This window comes from Megalops cyprinoides, chromosome 5 (assembly GCF_013368585.1).
Source record: "Megalops cyprinoides isolate fMegCyp1 chromosome 5, fMegCyp1.pri, whole genome shotgun sequence".
In the NCBI taxonomy this organism is placed as follows: domain Eukaryota; kingdom Metazoa; phylum Chordata; class Actinopteri; order Elopiformes; family Megalopidae; genus Megalops; species Megalops cyprinoides.
In genome coordinates, this window is record NC_050587.1 from 1607301 (window position 1) to 1634421 (window position 27121).

General features: G+C 42.0%; 1 protein-coding gene across 2 annotated transcripts in view; it reads right to left on the bottom strand.

Moving 5' to 3' along the window:
• Window positions 1–11365: 11365 nt before the first annotated feature.
• The window catches only part of LOC118777357 (kelch-like protein diablo), a 48855-nt gene continuing 33099 nt past the window's right edge, over window positions 11366–27121 (bottom strand). Inside the window, exons 7-10 of one of the 2 annotated variants that reach the window (XM_036528184.1) lie at window positions 26410–26621; window positions 25586–25692; window positions 15206–15254; window positions 11366–11528 (exon numbers count right to left, since the gene is read on the bottom strand). In XM_036528184.1, the coding sequence (XP_036384077.1) occupies window positions 11517–11528; window positions 15206–15254; window positions 25586–25692; window positions 26410–26621 (380 nt within the window). In that variant the 3' untranslated portion in view covers window positions 11366–11516. Of the gene's footprint in view, window positions 11529–15205; window positions 15255–23004; window positions 23660–25585; window positions 25693–26409; window positions 26622–27121 lie in introns of those variants that run through there. The other variant, XM_036528183.1, reaches the window with a different exon arrangement.

Here is a 27121-nt window from a genome sequence, read left to right on the forward strand (position 1 = left end):
GGACAGACCACCCCTGGCACTAGTGGTGTTCAAAACGATTCTTTTTAGTGATTCGGTTCCTTTCATTCAGTTCAATAAAATGATTCGAATCTTTGACTCACTGATTCGTTCATTTCCATATTCGGTCGGGCGGCATACACGAATCTGTAAATAGCTTTATTGCATTTTAAAAGTTACTCTACATTGTTCCAAACATCATGTCCATAGCCTGCTCTGTGGCAAAACAGCATGTGTGAAACCAAATGTCAATGAAATTAATAATTATTAAATCGTAATATTCATTAGCCTAGGTGAAACTGCACCATGCTATTCAAACAATCATGCATCTGCAAAGTATAGGCTACTTCGCGGCTTATGCATCACATTTTTGTTTTGTTTTGTAGCCTACTATTTATATCAGTATTTATTAATAAGAACTTTATTCACGTTAAAAGGAAATGTGATGTCATGTCAGTGCTTCCGCCCCCTAGCTGTTGTGCTTTTGTTCTCCTTGTGTTCTGGCCCTGCCCGCTCTCCACCCTGTCTCCGCCCACCTGCCTGCCTGCACACCTGCTTCCCATCATCAGCCCAGCCCTATATCTACCCTGCTTGTCTCTCTATCTTGTTGCCAGTTCGTTGCAGTGTGTTTGTACCTGTCTCGTTCCCGCCGTGGTTTCTGCCTGATCGCTGTTCCCCGAATCTACCCTGCCTTGTTCACCTGATCTACCTGACTACCTGGTTTGACCCTGCCTGTCCCCGGCTTTGATTCCTGACTGCGTTCAGACTCCCCGCCTGGTCTCTACCCTGCCTGTTTTGTTGTTACGATTCTGTCCTGCGTCCTTAATAAAGCCACTTGGAATCTGGAGCTCTCGTGGCCCGCGCCTGAGTCCTTGCCTGTGCCCTGACATGTCAACATTAAATAAATCACAGCCTACGTAAAATTGCAACTCTGCGATACATTGTGCGCACCTAAAATGTGCTACTGCTAAAACTATAAATATAAAATAATATTCCAGGTAGATGAGCAAAATAATATTTTATTTTTAATTCCTATAATGTCACGAAAGCGCTTTGATTTGCATCGTCACAGTCAACGGCGGATGTAGCCCAAGAGAGAGAGGAGAGAGAGAGTCGCGTCAACGGAAGTCCAAAATGCTTGGTCGTCACGTGATTCACGTAAACTTCAGATAGTTCCAGGAAGTTCTTGGCGGGCAATTTGAATGCGTAAATATAGAGAGACAGAACTGCGATTTTTTGTAATTAGTAGTCAATAATCATGTGTATGTAGTTACACCAATATGTTTTTAAAAAGTAAAATTCGGTACTATCTGAGGATTAGTTAGTGTGAACAGCGAGCCTTACCTGCCTTGTTGACATATTTTAGGCTAACGTTACCTTGGTTAAAGAGCGTGTTGCTGTTTATTGCTTTGAATTGTTTATTATTATTATTATGTTCTTAAACCTGTATGGTAGTCAAGAACAATCATATCCTAATGTTTATTGATATATTTAGAGGGAGGGGAAGGGAATGAATGTTTCAAAATTCAGATCAGATTAATTTTCTAACATTTCTTTAATTCATAGTGGTTTCTGTAATCCCATGGTAACTGAGGACCTAAGTAATCTGAATGACTAATGTAATCTTTATGACTTTCAGACTGGACAGAAGGAAACCAACAGGTGACTATCAATGTTTGGTCATTAAATACATCTCTAATAAACTCAGAAACATGAATAGCATGTCAAGCAGTTTGTCTGTGCCCTTTCCTTCTTGTCCTTGCATATAGTCTCCACCATGGTTTGCTGTGCTGCATGGGGATGCTCCAATCGCTCGGAGAAAGGAGTACGAATGTACGGTTTCCCCACCAACACGGAGAGGAGAAAAAATGGCTCAAGTCAGCAGGAGCAATCTTACTATCACTAAAGATTACAACAACAAAAATATGTGAGGTAATCATACACTATATGGACAAAAGTATTTGGCCATACCTGTTTTTCAGGGTTTGGGCTAGGCCCCTTATCTCCAGTGAAGGGCAATCTTAATGCTTCAGCATACCAAGACATTTTGGACAATGCTATGCTTCCAACTTTGTGGCAACAGTTTGGGGAAGGTCCTTTTCTATTCCAACATGACTTTGCCCCTGTGCACAAAGCAAGGACTATAAAGACATGGGTTGATGAGTTCGGTGTGGAAGAACTTGACTGGCCCGCACAGAGCCCTGACCTCAACCCCATCGAGCACCTTTGGGATGAACTGGAACGGAGATTGCGAGTCAGGCCTTCTCGTCCAACATCAGTGCCTGACCTCATAAATGCTCTGCAGAATGAATGGGCACAAATTCCCACAGAAACACTCCAAAATCTTGTGGAAAGCCTTCCAAAAAGAGTGGAAGCTGTTATAGCTGCAAAAGGGGGACCAACTCCATATTAAAGTATATGTATTTGAATACAATGTCATTACAATGTAATGGTCAGGCGTCCGAATACTTTTGTCCATGTAGTGTATAATAGGCTGTTTGTGGTTAATATTATATGTTGCTAACTTCGTACAGCCTAATCTGTTATCTAACGTTCCCTAAATCTAATTTAGTGGGGGATAATCCACTAACATGCTTTAATGCACATGTTAATTTGATTCAGATGTGCTGATAATTGATTGATAATTGATCATTGATTGATCAAATCAATTGATAATTGATTTGATTCAGATGTGCTGATACAATCGGGGCGGCAGTGTAGCATAGTGGTTAAGGAGCAGGACTTGTAACCGAAAGGTTGCCGGTTCAATCCCCGCTGGGACACTGCTGTTGTACCCTTGGGCAAGGTACTTAACCCACAATTGCCTCAGTAAATATCCAGCTGTATAAATGGATAACATTGTAAAGAACTGTAACCTATGTAAGTTGCTTTGGATAAAAGTGTCTGCTAAATGAATAAATGTAAATACAATCTGATTCTTTAAACATCTTACCCTTTAAAAGTGCATCACTAACAGTCTATTCTGCTGCAACTCTGCGCTGCTAGTATTTGCTGCTAACTTCTGGGAACTATTGAGAGGCTCCACGATCTGCCATTGCTGTTAAAAAAAATGGTCCATTGGAGCGAACGGAGTTGACGCGACTGTCTCTCTACATGGCTCTGCTGAGAACTAGCGATTCTGGCAACACGTAGTCACCAGGTCTTCATAGTCAGTGAATCTTTGGAGTCCGAAGGAACTGGTGAACTAAGGAACACTTGTGTGTGTGTGTGTGTGTGTGAATGTTTGTGTGTATGCATGTGTTTCCGTGTTTATATGTGGTGTATGCATGTGAGTTTATCTGTGGTTTGTGTGTGTTTGAATGTTTATGCGTATGAATGTCTGTGCGCTTATATGTGTTGTGTCTTTGTGTGTTTATATGTGGTGTGTGTGTGCATAGGTGTATGTATGTTTAAGTGATAACCAGTGATAACTGAACAAACAGACAGGGCCAAGGGATTCTCTGTAGAATCAGATTTCACTGAGCCAGCCCCTTTCTCTGCATGCCCTGTGCCCTGTTTAGATAGAGGGAGGAGAGAGGACAGATCAGCTCTACAGAGTGAGTGGAGAGGGAAGGCCAGGGTGCTGTGTGCATGTGAATGGAATGACGTGTGTCTGCCAGCTCCCAGCTATTCACACTGTAGGAAACATCTGGCTCCTCAAAATAAACTCTGCTCTGCTCAACAAAAATAGTTTCTCTTCATCTCAATGGATTAAATGTGAATCAAAAACAGGGCTGATATAACCTGAAAAAAATATTTTGTGAAAAAAAAAAAAAATTCTGCGCTGTTGAAGGGAAATTTTGGTGAGCGAGAATACTTTACTTGAGCATCCTTGCATGGCCATTTTAAAAACTACGTACTGTCTTCACCTTCAGAAGAGATACCAGCACTGTGATGCAGATAGTGACATCACAGATCAGAGCAAACAGAGTGGAAATGGCTCGTTGTCTCCATCTAATCTCAAGCAATGCACAAGTGGATATAGAAGCCTGCTTTTTATCACTGAGTGTGAAAAGTTTCAGGAAAAAAATCTACAGCATCTGTTTACTCTGGATGGCCTGATCGCAGGGAGCTAGAGGGGATGTCAATTCAGTAGGGAGAACAGAGAATTCATAATTAAGAGGTTTGTCAATTTTAAAGTGGCAGCATAAAACGATATTTAGTGATTGTGTTCATTATAACACCACAGGCACACATGCCTTGCTACAGTACATCCAAGTATCATTCCTATCCCTTTATCCCTTTATAATTGCATGCTCATGGACAATGTGAAAGGTTTGCATTGTCATTTTGCAAGACTTACACTTTGCGTCCTGCAACTGACCCAACACGAAGCTGTTATATAAAGTAAACAACTCTGCCGTGTTGAGGTTTCTATCAAGTGCAAGGAATGGAGAGGAAACATTGTGCTGGAGATTGCACTGTAAAGCCTCTTTCCACTTTGCCTCTCCACATTAATAGCTCCTCCTTTTTCCCTCTTCTGCCCGCTTGGAGCCAATCGGCCGACTTCCTCCTCACTGCTTACTGTCTGACAGTCTCATCTGTCACCCATGCTGCTCTTCTCAACCTTTTCAGGAACCTTCATCTCTTTCCGACCCCCTCTGCGGCCTCACTGAGGGAAGTTACTGAACCATGTCCTATCAAAGGCGGAAAACAGTGTCCATTATCTCTCCCCTAAGGACGGTATTGAAGTGCTTCTAAGGTGCATCTGGGAAAAAATAGACCCAGGGAAACTCTTTTGTTGGGTGTATCAAATGCTAATAAAAGGGCATCTGCTTGGTGTGTGCGTGGCACATCCAAATAAAACCCATTCTCCAAGGGTTAATTGTCTAACACTTTGTGGAATTTTCCAGGGAAATAATTTCATGCCCCTTCATTAATATAAATGAAAGATTTACTCGTGGGCTTCTAGTCTCATTCCTTTATTAAAGCAGCTAATTAAAACCTGACAGCCCCAGTGATGTTGGCCCCCGTAATCCGCCTTGCAGAGCTGCAGAATTCCATTGCACTGTGGCTTGAGATTTGGAGACAAAAAAGGTCATACAAATCAAAGGTTACATCTAAAAGGCTTTCCCACAATGTGCTCACACAATGTCTTTCAGACAGAAGGAAATACTTATACATACATATATATTACATTTGTGAGGTGTAAAAGGGAGGCGCTCTGGGGGGGATGGATTTCCCCAAATGTCATCAGGGAATACGATGTGACTAAACCACTGCCAGCAAAGAGGGCCCTCTTCCCCTCTTCAGCACTCCTCTTCAAGCAGAGGATGCTAATTGCGCTGTGCTGGAGGTGATTTCTCCATGCGGGTCAATTTCCTGGACACCCACTCGCTGTCTCCATGACTAATTCAGCCTGGTGGCCAAGAGGCTGCGTTCAGCAGAGGGAGAAGCCAAGGCGCTGACCCATGGGGTTGAAGCACGCAGGCCACTCGTCCCACTCGCCCGCGGGGGCCCGTTTACACCAACGCGCGGAACACTGGTGAGTCACACCTCCACCTGTTCAGCTGTGCTCTCTGACCCAACCCAGCGCCTCCCAGGAGGTGCCAACACCTTTGGACAGATGTGGTCTGGCGAGAGCCACCCATGAGAGGCTCTTCAGTATGACCTGGCATTGTCTATGTCTCCCTCCCCCCGAGACACCTGAAGGGGTCCTCAACAAGTCAGCCACTCAGTCACAGCTGTCACTGTCGCTAAACAGCTCTCATTTAAAAAATGGTGGGCGGTTTAGATTTGAATAAATGGATACATACAAAAGAATTTGTGTGATAAAAAATAGCAGTGGTACCTCAGAATATAAATGCAAGTCAGATGTTTTCAGGAGAAAAGGAAAAGAAACCCGCTATTGTTTTCATCCCACAACAGCAAAGTTTTATCTGATTCAAAAGTCTGTCAAATTCCACATGCTGAGACATGCAATTACAATGCAGAAGACTGAGTGCTTTGGCATGCTGTTGTGGCAGACTTCTGCCACACAGAAGTCAACATCAGTAAGAGTGGAATGCGTTTACTGCTCAGCTCTGACATTCAAGTTGACAAGGTCATGCATCCCTGTGGGAGAGAGTGACAAAGTGCCCTCTTATGCTTTTCAAGGGAGTACATCTTATCATATTGTGGAAAAAACCTTTCATGGGCACACATTATGTAAGACGCGTAAACAGCCCTGCTGTCTGACAGGCAGACCTCGTGACAAGTTCAGTAGAAAAGACTGCTGGAAGGTCAGCTCTGTCTCCCTTGAGAGAGAACACATGCTTCTCTTCAATGAGCCAGTCAAAAACTGACTTAATATTTCTTTCAGCTGCAAGCATGGGAACTTCCAAGTGTTTCCCTCGTTCATTCATGTGTCCCCCCAGTGTTTTCAGTACATTTCACTTTGTGAGCACTCTTATGGAAAGTAACTTTCATACTTACAAATTTTAAATGTTATCCATCCAAGTGCACAACAGTAGTGGCCTTCCAAGGAATCAAACCAGCAATCTTTGACTTCTAAGCCCAGCCCTGTACCATAGCGCTACAGTCATTTTGAAGAAAGAAGGCAGACATGAACTGTTCCAAGTTGAAAAGGAACACTGTTCATCCAACATCTCTGGGACAAAGGAGGAAGAGCCTCTGTGGAGTTAAGGGAGCTGATGTTTGTCCCAGAGGATGTGTAGTGTAACACAGCTCAGCATCACCTGGGGCTTCTGTCTGTCACACATGTACTGTTATGCTTATGCAGCATCAGGGTTATCCTCTGATACTCTTTTCCCTTCTTTACAGTGCTATTATTATGCAACACTGAATCTAAATTTTCTAGATTTTTGAAATATACTTCCAAAAACTGTCAGCAAACATTTCACTGTAAAATCCTGGAATATCAGCCACACTGAGGTTATTTTCGCTCTTTGATTGAATAACTGCAGGTGCCCCTAGGGGGCTCTCCTTTGGTGCATCTTTTATGGTGGCAGTTACAGGCACTAAGAGAGCACAATCATCATGCTTCATTCTAAATGACCTTTCAGCAGACATGGCAGCATGAAAGTGAACAAGGCACAAATAAAACTGCAGAACATGTTAGATTTGTATGTAGAGGACAGTGGTAAAAATTTGTAGCAAAATATTTTCTCAGTCATCTTTGCCCCCAGGCTCCCACGCAGCCCACCCTGTCAGCCCCATAACACTGCCCTGCACATAATGACAGCGCTACATGGAGATTCCCTCTCTCTACACCCACGCTCCTCCCTCAAGTGTCAGTTAGGCTGTGCATGTGCCCCCAATGTCCCCCCCCCCACAGTGAAGGGGCTGTTGGGAGGCTGGGTAACATTAATCTGGCTGAGTTTTCTGGGTGACTTCCTGTCCAAGATCTGACAGCCCACCTGAACCTAAGAAGGCACTTCCTGCCCCTGGCTGGTCTGTCCTAGCCACTCTCTATCCTGCAGGGGGGCTGACCCTGTTAGTGTTTCACTATGAGCCTTATCTAACTGAAAAACAGCTGTTGTGAGCTCAACTTTCATTTGTTAACTGGAAATATATTCATACATTGCTGTTTCAATCTAAACAAGCAGTTGCATTGATTTCAATATTTCAATAACCTGATGTGATTTACACAATTTTCTCTAGTGGTCTATTTAATCCTTTGTTGTCTACCAGTTCAACATCAGTGAGCTCCTTTGGTTGGTAAAAGGCTCAGTTCAGATGATCCTACTCTGAGTGAATCCAGTGGGCTCTCTCCTCCCACAGTCTAAAGTCACACTGTCTAGGTTGATTAGGATCCTTAAACTGTTCCCTCTGTGTACAGACATGCTTGTGTGTCTATGCAGTGCACCAATAGATACAATTATTTTATTCAGGCTCACTAAGCCAAAGACCCAGGTGCTCTGGCTGTAGGGGGTAACATCATCTTCTGCAGACTCTCGAGCCTTCATTCCATAATACCCTGTCACTCTCAACTTCTGCAGCAGCCCCAGCCAATTAGGCAGGCATGTGTCAACATGACTCAAGCCACAGTACCAACGTAACAGGGGTAGATCTGCTGCAGGATTCAAATTGCCGGCCCTCACCAATCCACAGAACAAGATGGCTAACTTTCTGTGGTACAGACTCCAGCCCCTAACCCAGTGCACTGTCTGTACTCTTGCTCCAGCTCTGGGGCATGATGTCACCGTCTGTAGTGCACCCTTACCATGCAATGCGCAGTGGTGCTGTGGATCTCTGTACACCTGTCCTATGTACCTGCTGGGTTTGGCTCAATCTCACCTTAACCCTCGGCAGGTCACCATGGTTACTGTTAATGACACAGAAACCAAGGGACATATGAAAAATGTTGCTCACTCCAAGCAAAGCATCTAACAGAGACAGTGTGTCTAATGGTTCTGTCATGAGGTTACTGCGGTCTCTGTTGGGGTAAAAGGACCATCAGCATTTTGTCCACAGAAAAGTGTTTCTGCAGCTAATAGTGGACTGCGTCTCCATCTTTTGAACAAGCTTGTGAGTCTGGATTAGTAGCATGGAGCTTGTGCGCATGGATTAATACTCATAGCAAGCTTTGCCATCACATTATCCAGTGCTTGTAACTGAATACTGCTTATATGCAGTGTTAGATAGTTATCCCACACTGTGTCTCTGAGAGTCCTTTCTACTGCACATTACTCTGCAGAAAAAGCAGCAAAATTGCTAACCAACAGAAGCTCAGTTGTACTGGGAAAAATAAACTGCTGATGCACTTCAAAGATACACAAAAATATTGTCGATTGAACATGAATTTTACCTAACTGTATTCACTGTTTTCTTCCTGAGGTCTGTTGGACATAAAAAGAAAAAAAAAATTGCAGAATCACTTCTCTCTGCTGTATGGAGGAAAAGGAAAGACAATCCGGCCATACAATATGGTACTTGCAATGCAGCACAAATTAATTAATTATTATAATGCCTATTTAAGCAAAGCATTTATACCACCCCTGTAGTAATTACCCTGTTAAACTTTCAGAGCACTTTGCTTTACACAGCATTGCTTGATGCCTTATTCTCTAAGGGACAAATTGCCACTTCACAAACTGCTGATGATATACTTATTATTATGCTCAACAGCTTTACATTATTTTGCTACAGGGAGAATTGTATTATTACTAACCACTGCCTTTCATTTCAGAATTATCAGTAATAGCACCTACTCAGAGTGACCAGTCCAAACAAGACACCTGCATCTGTGCTTTTACCTTGGACCACAAAAATGTGCTGCAGGGAAAAAAAGATCTGCGCCTAAAATGATGAAAAACACAGTCAGTTATCACTGTGGGGAACCCTTAGAGCAAAGTGTATGCCGTATGTTGGCTACCCCTGAATCCTGACTCTGCTGAGGCGCACAGTATATCACTGTCATACAAAGGCTGTGATGTTACACATCATACACGCATGCCCCATCAGTACAGGTAAGGTGCTGGCTCAGTTTACAAAGCCAGGGAGCAGCGAGTGCCTTTCAGCCATGTTTTTGCTTTGCCTTTCTCTCCTGCCCTGGGAGAGAACCAACCTCTTGGGTTTTCATATAAAATAAATCAGCTTGTAGTTTTGCATTTGCATTTCCTTGGTAATTCTCATGCCTTACATTTCTGAGTACATGTAACGGAGGTGCTAGCCCGTTACGGAATGCATCTATAATTGGGACAATAAAAAATAACAACGTACACGACTGTTCATTACTTGCCCGTTAATTGTTCAAAAACACTTTGCGGAATTCCGACACAAGTTTGTTAGTACGCAACCGAACGCACTGCACACATGTTTTAAATTACTGTCAGCCTACACTGTTTTTGTTAAGGTGGCCAACTAACAGGGCAGTGAAGCTACAGGCTGTTAAAAACTTAGCTAAACAGTTTTAACTTTGTTTTAAATGCTTTATGGTACTGTTTTAGTGTGCTAACTTGCAAATTTCTTACCGAGCGTGTTTGTGTCCCAGTCAGCAGGCACTGTTTCCGGGGCAACGAGAGGCAAAGGGTGATTCGTTGCGCTGGCACTGTATTTAAAATATAATGCACATCGGGTGGTAAATTCCAGCTAAAACCAGTTTTCATTTATGTTAATATTCGTAACATGGGTAAATCTGAAAATGCGTAAAATGGCTGTGATAATTGAAATGCTACTTATAATGTAAATTATTTCTGTTATTTATTGCAATATTAACAGTTTGGGATTTAAAAGAATTAAAATTGTTGTGGATAATCCCAGCCAGCTAGGAGGGTATTTAAGGGAGTCTTTGCCCTCATTTTGGGTTGGTTGGTTGGTTGGTTGATTGAATGGGAGTGAAGACTGGTCAGAGTCAAAGTGTGTACATTGAGTGGGTATTACTGGAAAACCCTGTAAATCGTTTTGTTTACCCGTTTGTTACTTTATTTTTATTTATTTATATTTGTGTTGCATCTTTTTTTGCTTGAGTTCTGTTTTTTGCTTATTTTGATACTTTTGCCACTTGCACTGAATATAGCCTTCACCTTCACCTGCACGCCTGGGAACCAATAAACACCCTTGCCACTTCATTTGTTGTTTGGCTCCTTTTTTGGAATTTTTTTTTTTTTGCCTGGCTGCTACGGTTCTCCCGTCACAGTACATATTGGATTTTTTCTTTGTCTGTGCTACATGAAACACAACCCATATGACAATATAGATGAGGGGAGGCTTATTGTCCTTTTTAAAATACACGCTAGGTGTAAATACCTCTGGGTAATTTAAAACGGAACAGCGGGTTAATGACTGCAGTGGACAGCATCATAGCACAGCAACAGTAAGACATTTCAAAAACAGTGTTCTGTGCTGTTGTGAACATTTACTTTGCAACGAGGTAAGCTAATGTAGGTCAGTCTAGGTCTGCAGAACTCAGTTACTTGGGTAATTTTAAATGTGTAAGAAGGATCGCAAATTATTTTACAAAACATCCAAAAGTTCTCAAATGATCTAGGCTACAAAGACAACGCAGCAATAGCCGTCAGAATAGCCTACAAATCAAAGACAATATCAGCTTATCATCTTACACCGTTTTTTACTGAATAATAATATTTTCACAACCATACCTTTTATTGTCATCTGACTTTCATAAAACTGGTCCACAGCTACCAAACCACAAATGTAAACATCAAAGAGACTTCAATGAGAAGTCGTTGCAACATCACTCCAGTCGGACAGACAACCTCAGACACAAACGCAAAGCACAGTCAAATATTCCTGGAGCGGAAATGTCCGACGGTTTAACATGGGGTACAGAATTTACCGTCACAATTTACTGCCTAGTTTACACATACTTCAGCACCAACGAGAGGGACAGCTCCAATATCTCCAAACACGCTCGAGAAATTCGAACAGTTCGGGAGAACAGCACGCTAACAGCACAGTACCTGTCGTCGTTTTGGAAGGACTGGTCTCCGAGCAGTAAATCACGAAATCGGTACCGAGGCGGAAGCGGTGGGACCTCCGAGTCCACCTCGGTCATCTTGAGTGTGGAAATATCCAGAATAACCCCGGTGTTGCTGCTGTTGTTCCTCTGTACCGTCTCAGGTGAGGGCCTGTGGAAGAAACGAGCACAGTGATTGACTTCCTGAACTGCAGGCACCAGGGGCCAGTGTGCCTCCATATCACTTCCATAACCACTTATGGATATTGAAAGTAAAACACAGGAGTCTTCGTGGAATCACGCGGTGTCCTGCAAGACAAACCAGTAATGAAATAGCTAGTTAACTTAAATCCACATTCATATTAGTCAGGCCATTGCCAAGATTACTAGCCTATTTACATTTCTATTTCGACGTAATTTCTTTTAAACCGATTCGCACCTTATGTGTTTGTTTCCCGAATCCTTCCACACCGACTTTCGTCGTCTGAGAATATGATTTGATCGTCTTTGTCAGCTCGACATGTAAGTGAATTACTATCATAAAATCCGACCTCTATAAGCAGCTTAACTGCTTTCGACAAGGTGTCTGCCACATACGATTTGCAGCTCACAATTTTTATTTATTTATTTATTTTTGCTTCAATTAAGCAAGCAAAGACGCAAATCCTCGGCCCTGGGGACTGCACAGGGCTAAATCGTGATTGCTGTACTAATTGCATCCTTAGGCAGTGTTAAGGTATCGTAACAGCATTACGATACGTAACTTCCATTTTATACGTTAAACCAATGCTTCACCCTTCCTTCACAACTTCTTATGTGATCCACACAACATTCTGGGATAAAAAGCGTTGAGACAAGGCTAAAGGCATTTACTTTCATAATATGCAAACGTGATTGGCATTATTTGATTATAGGGCTGCAACTAACGACTATTTTGATAGTCGAATAATCTATAGATTATTGAAACGAATAATCGACTATTCAGATCATGAATCGCACAATTACTCAATGGCTTTTATTTATCTATCGGCTTTTAAATTTAGCTTGAGGTTGTTTTAGGCATATGCTAACTAACAGTAAATACAATACAGATGAGAACTTCATTCAAAAATACATCTTTTAATGAACAGTTTAGTGATGGGAATAAGGGCTCTTTGAAGGGAGCCGGACCTTAACGGCTCATCGTTCTTTTTTTTATTTCTTTTTTTTAGGGGGCAGGGGTTACTAGGTTTATCTCCGAAATAGTCATATCATATAATGACATGATGTGGATCAGAAATTACTTGTATTGCCAGATCTCACGTCATTGTGTATTTGTGCTTTACAATATTCTCTCTCTCTCAGTGTAGTATTCATTGAATGGATTTAGAGCAGGCAGTGAAATTTGGGCGCAATGATAAAAACAACGGTCTCAAGTACGACTTGGATCCCTTCGTTTGTACCAAGGACCCATTCAAAAGTCTCGCATCAGTCGCAAACGTACATCACTAGAATGGTTACTAGGTTTAATTCAGTGAGGGCAGTTGCTTGCTGGGAAGTACATGTCTGCTTCCTTTGAAGAAAGCCATCCATGGAGATCCAACAAACCCATAACTCCTTTGAATTCATTCGAATGCAACCCACACTGGGCACGCACGCCTAGACATGAGTCGTAGAAATCTTTCGCGATTAAGAAAGTATCAAATTCTCCGGTGTTCTCTAAACGTGTGCACTCAGTAGCAACACTATCTCCAGCCATAAATGTCACCATGACAATGATGCAACATTTAAGCAGAAAATTTCTAAATAGCAGACGGGCTCTGTAAAGTTAGGGCACATTTGGAATGTGAACAGGATCGTTGTGAATAATAGGTTATTATTTGCTACACTGTATGTTCAATGTCATTAATAATTTATTGATCACGAGAAAATGTATTTCAAATAGAAAACATTACAGCTCATAATGTGAAGTAACATGGCTTTTAACATTAATATTGGCTATGCTAGCTAGCTAAATAACTTAATGAGACGAGTCTTCATCATCCAGAGAGCCAACATGCCACCTCTTCAGATGCTCGAGTATAACTGATGTGCTCCAATGACAGGCAAGGTCAGGTTTGCAAATTCACAACCTTCTTGGCAGAGTGAGCCCTTTCACACCAGTGTGATTAGCCGTTTAGCGCGTATGCTAAAACCGATTATAAAACTAGATTGGAAAAATACTAGCTAATTTTAGCTTTGAGGAAACCGCAAATGTTAGCAAATGCTAACTGAAAACTAGGGCTGGGACGATATGCTTTTGTCACGATACGATATTATCACGATACTTTGGTGCCGATTCGATTCGTATTGTGATTCCGATATATTGCGATTCTATAAGTATTGCGGTTCGATAGTATTGATTATTGTGATTTTTCTGGCACTATTTTTATTCATGTCACAGTATTCAGCAGTCCAAGCATTTAGAAGAGTCCTCTACAGGCCTGGTGGAATTCTCGGCCACTCTTGGCTCACATTTGTCAGTGAAAGCAATACAGCAGTGCAGTACCACTATTACGCATATGACATCACAGAAAGTATCGATTCTGGGAAGAAGTATCAATATTTAGTATTGTGCTATAAAAAATCGCAATATATCATGAATCGATTTTTTCCCCACCCCTACTGAAAACTATGAGAAGTTTAATAATGCTAATGAAAACATAACAACTATGTAATATAACACGCGCGCTACAGAGCATAAAAAATAAGTGATGTGTGAAAGGGTTTAGGTCTTTGGTCGTGAAGGTGTTGCCATCTCTATTGTTCACTCCAGTAAAACAACATAGCTTAGGCTACAATGTCACCAACTAATTGACCATTAAATTCCTTGGGAAGTAATTTGGTCATCGATTTTAGTCGACTACGTCGATTATTCGTTGCACCCCTATTTGATTATCACAGTGCACTAAAATTAATTCAAACATAACCTCCAGTGACTCAAAACACTGGAGATCTGAGAATAGGTGGACTCAAAGTGCAGATTTTATGAGGCTGAATTCAATTTACACACAGTTGTACATTTCAACTGTTTTATGCCATGATTTACCAGAACGTTTGTAAACGACTACACAGAGAGTTTTAGAATGGATTGGTGAAATCTCTGTACAAGTGCATGAGATAATGTGTCCAGTTATGATACCCAGATATAGTGCTCTTAGCCAATTGCTCCATTACCACAGAAAAAAATTAATTCTGTTGGTGAGAGAAATCCAGGGTAATTTAACAAGAACAGTAAAAGAAACATTTTCCATGCAAAACCAAAAAGTGCACTCAAGTGACATCTAACCTCAGATAAAAGTGTGACCTTGAATCATGTGACCTCAGTGCCCCGTGTTAACAGTATCATCAGTATGTCATTTAACATCAATTCATTAATTAAAGGCACATTCCCATGATCCACATGACCACCTACATGCAAATCATGACATAAGTAAGTGTAAGTATATATGCATTCATGCATGCATATATGCCTTAAACCATTAGCATGCTTTTCAGTTAAAACTAAATGAATTAACTTTTTTTCTTTCCTGCAGAAGAAAAGAAAAATAGATTACCAAAAACACACTTGGTTACACATTTAGAAGACTTTTATTTCAATGAAAAGTCTGTCTGCTGTGCAATGCAGAAAGAACTACTGAGAAAGGCATTCATTGCCCTTAGGCCACACCACAGGAACTGCAGGACAGGTGGAAAGGCTTCAAACAGAGTATGAGTGCAAGCACTTGCAACAGTGAGGGTGTCCACAAATCCATGGGTTGTTCCAGTTTTCCCTGGAACCCAACTGGCGTGGCATTCCACATGCGGTGGGGTTGACGGGTCAAGTGTTACCTGTCGCCATGGGAACTCGGGGAGTGAGCTGGTGGGCTCATAACTGCTTCTTGAAAAGAGATTGGGAATGTATAAAATAAAAATAATAAAAAAAAAAACAAATCGAAATAAAAAGGAGAAAAAAGAACAGTCATTAATCATTCATTCCACGATGCATTTGAAGGAGCCGAAGTTCTGTGAGTTACACACACAACTGACATTAAAGCTGGATGCAAAATGGACTGTGCATGTATATTGTGCTGTGAATTAGCACTATTGATCTGACCCTCACAGACAGCATATTTTAAAAGAGGCACTAAACAATACACTTCTACTCTTTTATGCAGTTTCATCATGTCATCCCTCCTTGGCTTTTAAGTTTAAGCACCATTAAAATAATAATGAAAAGAATCTATTACTATAAAAATGAATGAAGCACAAACAGTAGAACAAACTGCAAGGGCAAGGCTCAAAGAGACTATGCATGATCAATGCACGCAGCTATACATACTAATAAACATTTATTAGGGTAAGTCAGCACATAATCATTAAACAAACAATGCTTATCTGCTCAAAACCAAACAATAACACAGCAAAAACATTTAAAATGGCTGTATATGCACAAGACTGCACATGTTTTTCACCTGAAACTCAAACTAAAGAAAATGGGTGTCTAAGCTGTCTGGATGTCAGAAAAATAGGAAGACCACTTTTTTCTAGAGAGATGGAGAGAAGGTTCTGGAGACAAGTGTAATTGTGGTGTGATCCACTGTAGCACATCAGATAAAGGATTGCCTCCTTAGGATGCAATGACTAGGATTCCATCTCTACTGCATGTGGTTTGAAGCTAGCATTAAGAGCAGAGGGCTTCCGTTATCATCATCACTCTCACAACCTGAAACAGACCCCATCAGCCCCCAGGAGCTCATCAGGCCCAACCACCCATAAAACAGTTAAGTCATAGGTTATTAGTCAAAGGCCAAGAAGACAAAGTCTTCCACAGCAAAAAGACATACGTTCATTGTATAATGGCAGCTAGTGTGATATGAGCTAGGTTAACCCCAGACCTTTAAGACCCAGAGGGGTTGAGCAGGGAAGTGGAATGAGTTATGGAAGAGAAATATCCTCACATCTTCAATTGAGCAAGACCAGTTCCTTCTATGCCTTGAGTCACCGGACATTTTAAAGAAAAGATCACTAATCCCAAATTCTTCTTCTGTTTGATGACAAATCTATATTAACAGTAAAGCTACTGTAGTGTATTGCAATGATGCCTGACAGACCAGATTGAGTATCTGTCTTCATTTATTGCCATGTAACCATTTACCTCTGGACAGTGTTACTGCCCATTAATAGCTTAATAGCTAGCTCCTATCTGTCTGGGGTTCTCAGAGGTCCTCTGAAATTAAGATTATAAATTATTACTCTCAATGTCTTTATAATAGGATGACCATGATAATTTGCAAAAGAGCTGGGATGCATATGCACGCATAAAGGCATTATTGATGGAGTACACTAAATTAGTTTTATATACCTTGAGGTAATTTGCAATCAAATGCAGACGAATCATGAGACCCAAATATCTCCTCTAGTAGCCATGCTTAATAATGCGCTGCCTATGTATGAATCTTCATAATTCCCATGTATCAAAAGCCTATTACACAGCCTATTAGGCTACTGGTTTTTTGTCCCAGCAATGTGGTAAAAATCATAGCTGTCCTATCACAAAAATCCTGAGGGGGGTGGCGGGGTGGGGATGAGGAGTACAGTCATCTTACTAAATTGTTCAGTTATTTAAGATGAGGGATGATGGGATTTGTCCTGCTATGCTACCCAACCCACTGATACCTTTATTCTGAAGCAATAGACCACCACTCCATTATACCTCTCTCCACGAGCAAGAGAACAAAGAGAGTGCACACTTTAAAAATCACAGGAAGTACCCTCAGGCCAACAATATAGTGCGCCATCACACAATACTGGAGGTGAAAGACGGCCCAAATGAATGACAGACTTGCATTTTTTGCCCGGGGGTTTGCGGGTCGATGGGACTGAAGACTACAGGGGGTACCATGGGGATATGCAACTAAATGACCAATTTCATTCATCAAGATGTTGGAATCCACGAGTCAAAAAAGGGAAATCGCTATGTTAGGAAATACATATATTCTTTGGTCAATTACTGACTGAAATATTTCGTCTTTGGTACAACTTCCTTCCACCACCAGCATGGGAGGACCGTAAAATAGCTTTTTGCTTGTGATGTAAGATGAACATGTTCAGCAATTGCCATTTCATCTGAAGTCTGCCTTTTATTTGAAATCTTTCAAACCCAGCAGGCACCAAGCCCTGCATGTGGTTCAAGGGGACTGTGCCGTAAGGCAAAGTCACAGCTTTACTGATTAGCAGCATCACCAGCAGAAGGCATTCACGAGCACTCAGACCCCAGATTCCCTCTATCTCTGCCAGCACTGAGCTTTCGTCCTTAAGGCTGAATGCTCACAGACAGTACATATTCACCTCTTCATACTAAAATGCACAAACATGTTGATATTATCATTTCAAAATCTAGTGATTTCAACCAGACAGAAAAGAGTTTCTCTGAGTGTCAAGCTCTCAACATCTTCTGAGACTCACAAGGAGTTAAAAGAAATGCCTTCTCAGCCCACCGAGTGAAGCATCTTTTGCCTTCCCTGGCTCAGCTGCAGCTGTTTATGGTCTTCGTGCATAACACCCTGCTCTTTTTGCCTCAACTCTGATGTCATGCGTTTGGGGTGTGCCAGGCCTTTCCACTTTGTTTGCATGCAAATGATTTATTAAGCTGACTGTCTCCTTGCTGCCTGCCCAAGGCACTCTGTTCCTGCCAGGTGGAGACCAACATGGCACCCATCAACCAGGAGCAGTGTTAGGCTCAGTGGTGGGGCAGAGTAGCTTCTCCGCCATTGATGTCCCCACTCACATGGAGCTATGAAGAGTGGGGACCCCTCGCCACAGAAGGCCGGGGAGGGGGGCACCCAAGAGACACAGTGGACTGTGGGGGGGACAAGTGGGTGGGTGTCGGCGAGTAGAAAAAGCACTGCGGAACCTGGCGACAACACCACAGCTTGCTGCAGCATGTAATGCACTCTCTGCATTATGCAGTGACTGTCTGCAAGTCCTGGTTTAAAAAATACAGGCTGGGATACGATAAACTTTTTTAGAGTTTATTCAGTTTCATGGGGTAAGACAAAATGTGAAGTCTCTCCTCTGAGCAGGTGTATGTATGGTGCTGTGAGGCCATATCTCTCAACCCCATCTGTAAATGCAGAGTTTTTGTGGGTAGAGATTTCATCACTAACTGATGCTCACGTGACTAGGATATGCTATTTTCCAATATTATATACATCCCTGTTGAGGAGACCTCATCCACATATTGTTAAATAGAGTGGGATGTGTTTTATGGTACAATTAACCATCTTACCCAGAAATGAAACACAGATAGATTGCAGAAACACCTGAAACCCAGCATTTCCTGTGATGAGGTGAATCCTGCCTTGCCATTTCATTAGTATTTTTTTTTGCGAGTATAGACACCGGTATGCATAGAAATTGCTGTATATTGGTGAACTATGCATGTACCTGCATAGTTCTACACTACAGTTAGACTGTATCTGTCTGGATACAGTATCCCCTTGAATTATATTCTACATATGATTCTGGTACAATCTTAAAAACGGTCACATAGTGGTGTAGTGCTGTAGTGTAATTCTCAGCTGAAAAATATGACGCCAAGAGGACCAATCATTTGGCTCGACATTGCCTGCCGGAACACAGCAACTACCTCTGGTGGCTGACAATAACAGCAACTGTGCGTTAAGCATGTTCAGTATGAATTAAAATTTATAACAACACACAACAAATTCCAAAAAGGGAAAAAGTAAACTTTGTTATGCACGCATTTACACTTTGTTAACTCATAATATAACGTGTTACATCCAATGGTATGAATGGCAGAAAAGTGTTCATTAGATTCACGATTGTGTGTTTTGTGTTTTTTCCACAAATGTATAATATACGTCCGCTGATTAAGACCACACAACGTGACTGCAACACTGTAGCTAAGACACAGACTTGCATAGCGCAGTGTAGAAAGCCATTCCCCAAACATGTTTAAAAAGTCATTCCAGGGCAACTTTATGGTTATTCGTTAGCGTAAGCACCTACCCTAACAAGTTTATTCAGAATAAAACCTCTGCATGAGCTATATAAAGATTACCAGCGAGCGAAACATGGTAGCAGCACACAGCACATCGAATTCTCATTTCAAGCCAACAATAAACGTGACAACAGAGGAGAGGAAGCTCTACCTGGCTGTGTGTTCGTGCGCGGTCCCATCATCGTAAACAAACGTCTGGTTGGTATAGCATTCGCTGCACATTTTGGACGGAGCCCCAGCCGAGTTGCAGTGGAGAGCTGTCGATTTAAACGTGCCCTCGAGAGCTCCGTCTTGCTTGGAAAATTGCATCGGCGGCAAGACGGGAGGCGATCCCTCTGGAGGACCTTGTCCCAAGATGTCTAGTCCCAATTAACTTCTTTGAACCATATCTTGTGCCGTCGTTTCTGCGTTCTTTTATTAAATTAAAGACCACAGCTTGGGTTTGCTGCGTATTATTTGATGAAGAGCAAAGGACAAAGCCGTGATTAATACAAGAAACACAAGGTACCTTTCCGACTGCGCTTCATGCAATTTCGAAGTTTAAATGCTACTCATTTATAGCGATTTATAGCTATGCTTGCTTATGTTGTGATATGACCTGATGTTAGGCATTTTTAATGACAGAAAAGGTATCTCGAGCATACGCCCGAAATACAACCCTCTCCGGACAGTATGTGCCTACTGTAACAGCCTCATCTTACCTTTGCTAAATGAAAGATGCTCTGGTTGAGAAGAATTCTTATCTTGGCTAGCGGTGCTTTTTTATACATAAAGACAGACGCCATCTACTGGAAAACCTTGAAATGACCAATTCTCTTTCTTTTTGCATGTTGTACAAAGGAGGATGTCCGAATCCAATTTCTCTGCGCCTGATATATTTAACTGTTCCTTGATGAACATCCCTGGAGGTGAATTCTGAATTATTGTATTTCATATTTATTAGCCGTCTCCGTTCCATCTAAAGAGAAATTCTACAACAACTGGAATTCAATCGTTCATCTGTGCTTTACAACATTAAAAAGTCTTTGGCAATATCTCTCTCTCTCTCTCTCTCTCTCCCTCTCCCTCTCTCTCTCTCTCTCTCTCTCTCTGTGTGTGTGTGTGTGTGTGTGTGTGTGTGTGTATGAAAGCTGCATGCCTCTAGCAATCGGCAGCAGTCTCTTTAGTACTTCTCATTGCTATCAAGTGGCAGAGCATACAGCAGTTCTATCCGTCAGATAAAGTCGTTAGATTCGTCAGACTTCCGTTTGCACATAAAGGACAGACTTCAATGTGTGCTTGTCACTTAAACTAAGACATTTAAGACAGACGTAACTGTGTACTGGTGACTTTAACTTTCTACTTATTATGTGATTAGTTTTGCTTCTTCCTTCAGACATAACCTGGAGACAAAAAAGCTGGGGCCATAAATAACCTGAATATTGTATTGAATATCAGCTTTGTTGTTGTTATGTTTTATGAAGCTGCCTTGCAGGGTGGGTAGCCCCCAGACATGACTCACGGCACAGACCCCTCCTCCTTCCCCCTCCCTCCATGTAATAACATTATACACTAATAAAGAAGTTGTTGATTAATAGACTGTTAGAAGTCTTTTCAGTGTCGTTGCCCTATTGATATGAACAAAAGTGACATCAATTCTTGGTAGTCCCTCTAGGTGTCCATGCGTCATCCAGTTTTGCCCATAGAAACATCTGAACTGTCCTTGATCTTACCTATGCAGAATCCAACACACTGAATACAGGTAGGATCTAAAAATGTTCTGTGTTTCCGTGGAAATTTTCCTCTGTTGCAGAGCATTGTTGCTCATTGATGCTGAGGAAAGATACACTATATGGACAAAAGTATTTGGTCACACCTGTTTTTCAGGGTTTGGGCTAGGCCCCTTATCTCCAGTGAAGGGCAATCTTAATGCTTCAGCATACCAAGACATTTTGGACAATGCTATGCTTCCAACTTTGTGGCAACAGTTTGGGGAAGGCCCTTTTCTATTCCAACATGACTTTGCCCCAGTGCACAAAGCAAGGACTATAAAGACATGGTTTGATGAGTTCGGTGTGGAAGAACTTGACTGGCTCGCACAGAGCCCTGACCTCAACCCCATCAAGCACCTTTGGGATGACCTGGAACGGAGATTGCGAGCCAGGTCTTCTCGTCCAACATCAGTGCCTGACCTCATAAATGCTCTGCAGAATGAATGGGCAAAAATTCCCAGAGAAACACTCCAAAATCTTGTGGAAAGCTTTCCAAGAAGAGTGGAGGCTGTTATAGCTGCAAAAGGGGGACCAACTCCATATTAAAGTATATGTATTTGAATAAAATGTCATTACAATGTAATGGTCAGGCATCCGAATACTTTTGTCCATATAGTGTACCTTTCCTTTGACATCTGATATGTATATTAGACATGCAGATGCAGTTGTTTGCATGAAATGTTAGTAAATGGGACTCTGAATAGATTTTACTGCCATATGATACGCACACAATTAAATTATTTTCTTAAGTTTCAGGGCCAGTTTATTTTTGTAACCAGCTTGTATATTTGTATGTAGAGATTAAATGCATTACAGTTTATTAACAATGACACCTGTTAAATGTACCCGCTAAATAAATAGGGAGCATATTGTGAAAAGATAATGGACAGCCAAATTAAAACTCCACATTATTCATACATTTTATAAAAATTGTTTTCTTATGTTCAAATTTGCTGCACTAAGTCAATGTTAACTTCCTGATGAAGTGGTATACAAACGATCAACATGGAAACCTTACCAACTGTTTAGCAGTTAAAGAATGAATTGTGCTAAATTAATACATAGTATCAAATTCAAACCTCTCAGAAGCCTCTGCACCCCAACCCGCTGCATGTGCAGCTGAGAAATTGTTTTTCATTGCATCCCCTGTATTTCAACAGGCCCTCAAAACATATTGGAGGGAGAAGTCATTTGAAATTTTTGTTGGCTGTGGATCACCTCCTCTCTCATAAGCACTGGGCAACATAAGATGGGGACAAATAATAATGTACAGTAGCTATTCCTGTTCAGGAGAGAAAAAAGGTTTATAGTAGAAGATAATTCATAATGATGCAATAACCCTTCCCTTGGGAGAGCTGTTAATAATGTTGTGAATGGGGATGTCCACAACTCTACACTTCCACATACCACTGTCTCACTGTCCCCTTTCCTCTTGTAATTAAATTGAATTGAATTGAATCCAATCCAATTTTATTTGTATGGCACTTTTTACAAAGGACACTGTCACATAGTAGCTTTGCAGAGATCCCAGGCCTGAAACCTCATAAGCAAGCCTAAGGCAACAGTGGTCTGGGAAAAACCGTGAGCAGAACCTAGCGCAAAGGGGATGTCCATCTGCCTCTGGCCGGCACCTGGCCAATTAGGTTTAGAGCAATGGGGAGTATATTTCTTACACATGTGTACACCTCATCTTCCATTGAATCTGTTCTCCAGTGTGCATGAAATTTAATGACCTCACCAGGATATTATTTGTACTAGGTAGGTATTTATTGGAATTACAGCACAGTCATGATAACAACAATTAATACCACAGTGGATCCGAGAAATAAGATCATAAAACCAAATCTGACTAATGCTTCTCCACACAACCCCTCTACCTATACCTGTGATACATTTCAACCCATAATCCCTCCACATACACATGTAATACAGAATTCATGGTTACATGGTTTTAATATGTAATCGATGATCATGTAATTTCCACAAATCCTCTTATGCGCTTTTCACATTCTGTTGCCTTCGCTGCAGTAAAATGCTCTCAAATGCATGTTCTGCAAAGCATGTTTATTACTTTCACCAGCCTGCAGACTGGGGGAGAACCTTCAGTTCAGCTGACTGTGCAAGCCCAGGGCACTGGGTACCGCAGGCCTGCACCACAGTGCTGCTTGCTCAGGTGGAACCTGGCTGTCTGTTTCTCTCACCTTGCATGCTCTTATAGCACTCTCCATTAATGAAGCTCTGCTCTCTATGTGGAATCACCTACAGTACATTACCCATGGTGCAAATTTACACAGGCAGATACACAGGAGTCACTTTGGCTTTAGACTGTACTGGTGCCCTTTTACGATTATTATTTTTCCAATTCACAAATAAGGGAATATAAAGACACAAATAAAGCACAGACACAATCCACATCTCCAGATATCCTCTCGTGCACATAGCCACTCTCAGCAGATTCATACATTAGAGAATGACTTCACCAGGGTGACATGTCCTCCAGGGTGCTTGGACTTCATGCTCCCAAAATGCCTGAAAAAAGAGCAAGTGACATGTTCCCACTGTTTGGCTTCTCTTAGAGACCCCAGTTAGAGGTCACTCACATGGTGTTGCTTTTACAATGTGGCCAGCAAGAGCATGCATGCAGTGCTGCACCATTCCAATTACAAAGATATCATCGCCTCATGCTGCCCTCCATCGGGATCGCTCTGAGTCTGAGACAGACCCTAGACATCCAGGACAGCCAGGATTCCTGATTGTTATCAAATATTGATATAAATTTTGTGATATGCTGGTGGAGTCAGACATAAAATAATACAAGCAATTTGGAGTTCCTTGGCTCCTGTCTTGCTTGCCCTTGCAGACTGTGTCTCTGCTGTAAAATATAGAGGGTACAGCATTTTTATATTAATACAGAATTCTGTACATTGCCTAACTGCATGCTCTGTGGACATAAGTTCACCTCAAGTCATGGTTACTGCCAGTGGGAACCAGCAAAGTCACTAGAATCTCAGAAGCTCTGGTCCACATACATCCTCAGTATGGTAAGGAGTATATATAGTCTCATGTATTTTTTATTTGCTTTTTTTAAAAATGAGTTCTTGTCCTCAGTTCCCTGGGTGCAGCACAAGTCCATTTGCTCATCCCTCCACTGGCTTCCTGTCGCTGCCAGGATCAGATTCAAGACCCTGACCCTCGCCTTCTCTGCAATCAACAGGACAGCCCCTACCTACCTCCAAGAACTCATCCAGCCCTACAAACCAGCCCGACCCCTGCGCTCAGCAGCAACTGGACGCCTCACTCCTTGCATGGTCAAGGCAGGAGGTGCTCGTTCTGCCAGACATTAGCGTTTCACCTACATCGCTCCCCAGTGGTGGAACGAACTCCCTGTCCTGCTATGAACAGTTCCTTCACCCCATTCCTTCAGACAGGGCCTGAAGACACACCTCTTCAGATTCTACCTGGACTGACCCAGCACACAATTGCTGCCCCCCCCCCCAATCAATTGCTGTGCTTTTTAAATTGTTTCTTGTCGCCGCCTTTACCCTGACACTCATTGCACTGTTTGAAGATGTTGAAGTTTGCCGTTTGAAGGTGTATCGTATTAGTTGCCCTATATGCTGTAGTTGTACAAATCTGATAGTACTGTGTCCTCAAACAGACCTTGCTCTCAGCTGAGAACTGTCTCATTGTGGAACTGTACACATCCTGTCCCCATACTGTCGCTATACTTACTGTATGCACTTTTGTACGTTGCTTTGGATAAAAGTGTCTGCTAAATAAATAAATGTAAATGTAAATGCTCAGTCATATGCAGGCATGTAATTTGCTATGATTTCATCATTTGAAGCTGCTGGCTCATGGTTTGACATTTTACACCATCTTGTTGGTTGGTAGCCAATGTTATCCAGGTAGACAGGGATTTACTTTTTTTTTAATTTACAATGGACAGGTCATGTTGATTTCTCCTCTATACTAGTGGTTCTACAAGAAATATGTACCATCACTACCACTAATACCCACTGTGATTGTGTAGTAAGATGAGATTCCATCCAGTTTCTGACATGGTAATCTACAAAAAGTAGATTAAAGAGAGGAGTGGAATTGTTATGATTTTCATTGTTTGCCTAAAGGAATACCTTCATGAAGCTTATGTTATTCTTTTTTGAGTAGCTTTATGCACACCTCATCAGTTTATCCACTGATTCCTGTGGTCCTGTAATGGAAAATGGCAGGCTATACACACACATCTCATAGCTAATTTCTTCCCCCGTGTTTCTGTATCATTTGTATCATTTCCAGTACCAATTTGTAAAGGCAAATATGTTACGTTGATGTGTGCAGGAACGTGAGAATGCAAACAGAGAGGACTGGTCAAGGGAAGCTCAGAGTAGTGTAGACTGCGAATAACACTCTTTGAAATTCTATCATAGATATACACAGGGCCGTCTGTCTTACCTCCATGAGTTTGTCTCATGATTATAGAGCTCCATGGTTTTGAGATTGGTGATGCCATCAAAACCTCCAACAGCCAGCAATGAGCCATTGAATACAATAAGAGAGACCTGCAACAGGTTTATAACACGAATGTTTATAACAGTAATGTCATGTACAGATACATAACAGAGACATCTTCAGGCACATACACCTGTTTGGCAAGAGCACATCTTCCTGACCTCTGCACCGGAGAAAGACATTTAAAGGTTGTGGGATTGAGCTGGGCTTGATTGATTATTTCTGACATCAGTACAGGTCCATGTGCTGCATTCATCCTGTCTGAATGCCAGACATTTATTCACCTGTCCAAATGCCAGAGTGATTCATTCACCTGTCTAAATGCCACACTTACTGTATTCATTGATCTCTCTGAATGCTACAGTCATATCTGTCTGTCTGAATTCTAGCTTCTCATAAACAATCCTGAAAGGTGTGATCACGCATCTGTCTGTGTGACCTGTATATCCATAGCCATCACTTACAGATGCAGCAAACACACAGACATTAACATGAAGTCAAACACACGCATACACACATACACACACACTCAGTTAGGTTACAGTCATTACATGTTATCCACTTATCCAGCTGGGTATTTACTGAAATAGTTCTGGGATAAGTGTTTTGCCCAAGGCTGCCACAGTGGTTCTCCAGAAGCGAACTGAACCATCACTTTTGGGTTATGAGCCCTGTTCCTTACCACTGCGCTACACTGCAGCTTGCGCACACACTTGCATGCTGGCACACACATGCATGCTCATGCGCACACATGCACAGGTGCTCACCTGGTGGCGCTTTGCCTTCATGGGCTTCACTGGGGTCCAGTTACAGCTTTCCGGGTCGAACTTCTCGGCTGTACTAAGCTCCAGGAGTAGCTCGTCTCGACCTCCTGCCACGTAGATGCGCCCCTGTAACACGGCACAGCCGGGGTTCTCCCGGGCTGTCAGCATGGGCGGGCAGCTCACCCAGCACCCATCCATTGGGCTGTAACGCTCCACTGAGGGACAGTGAGAAGGTCAGGGGTTAGAGGTCACCCTCGGCTGTCTCTGTCAAAACAGTGGGACTACAGAACAGAAAGTTAACAGTAAAGTAAATGATGCTGTTCTACTGAAGTGTATGCTTTACTCTATCACAAAACCTATGCCATATGAAAAAGAATTGATAGTGTGTTGAGTAATCCACAGAATGGATAAAAAATTAGCTCGTAGTAGATTCCTGGGGACCCATGCTTCTTTCCTTGACATGTTTTAATTATACGTACTTCCTTAAACAGTGGCTGAATACCAGATCTGACTGATTCTCTGGCAGGGTTATGGGAGAGATCCTGACCTCAAGTTCCCATTGAAATAGACATGGCCAACTGGCAGCAAGCCCCACATACTTTTGTATTATAGCAAAGGGACAAGACCCTTCTACTGCTTTGAGAAAATGCCAGAGCTGCAAGAGTGTGTGTGTGTGTGTGTGTGTGTGTGTGTATTTGAACACAATTTGATCACT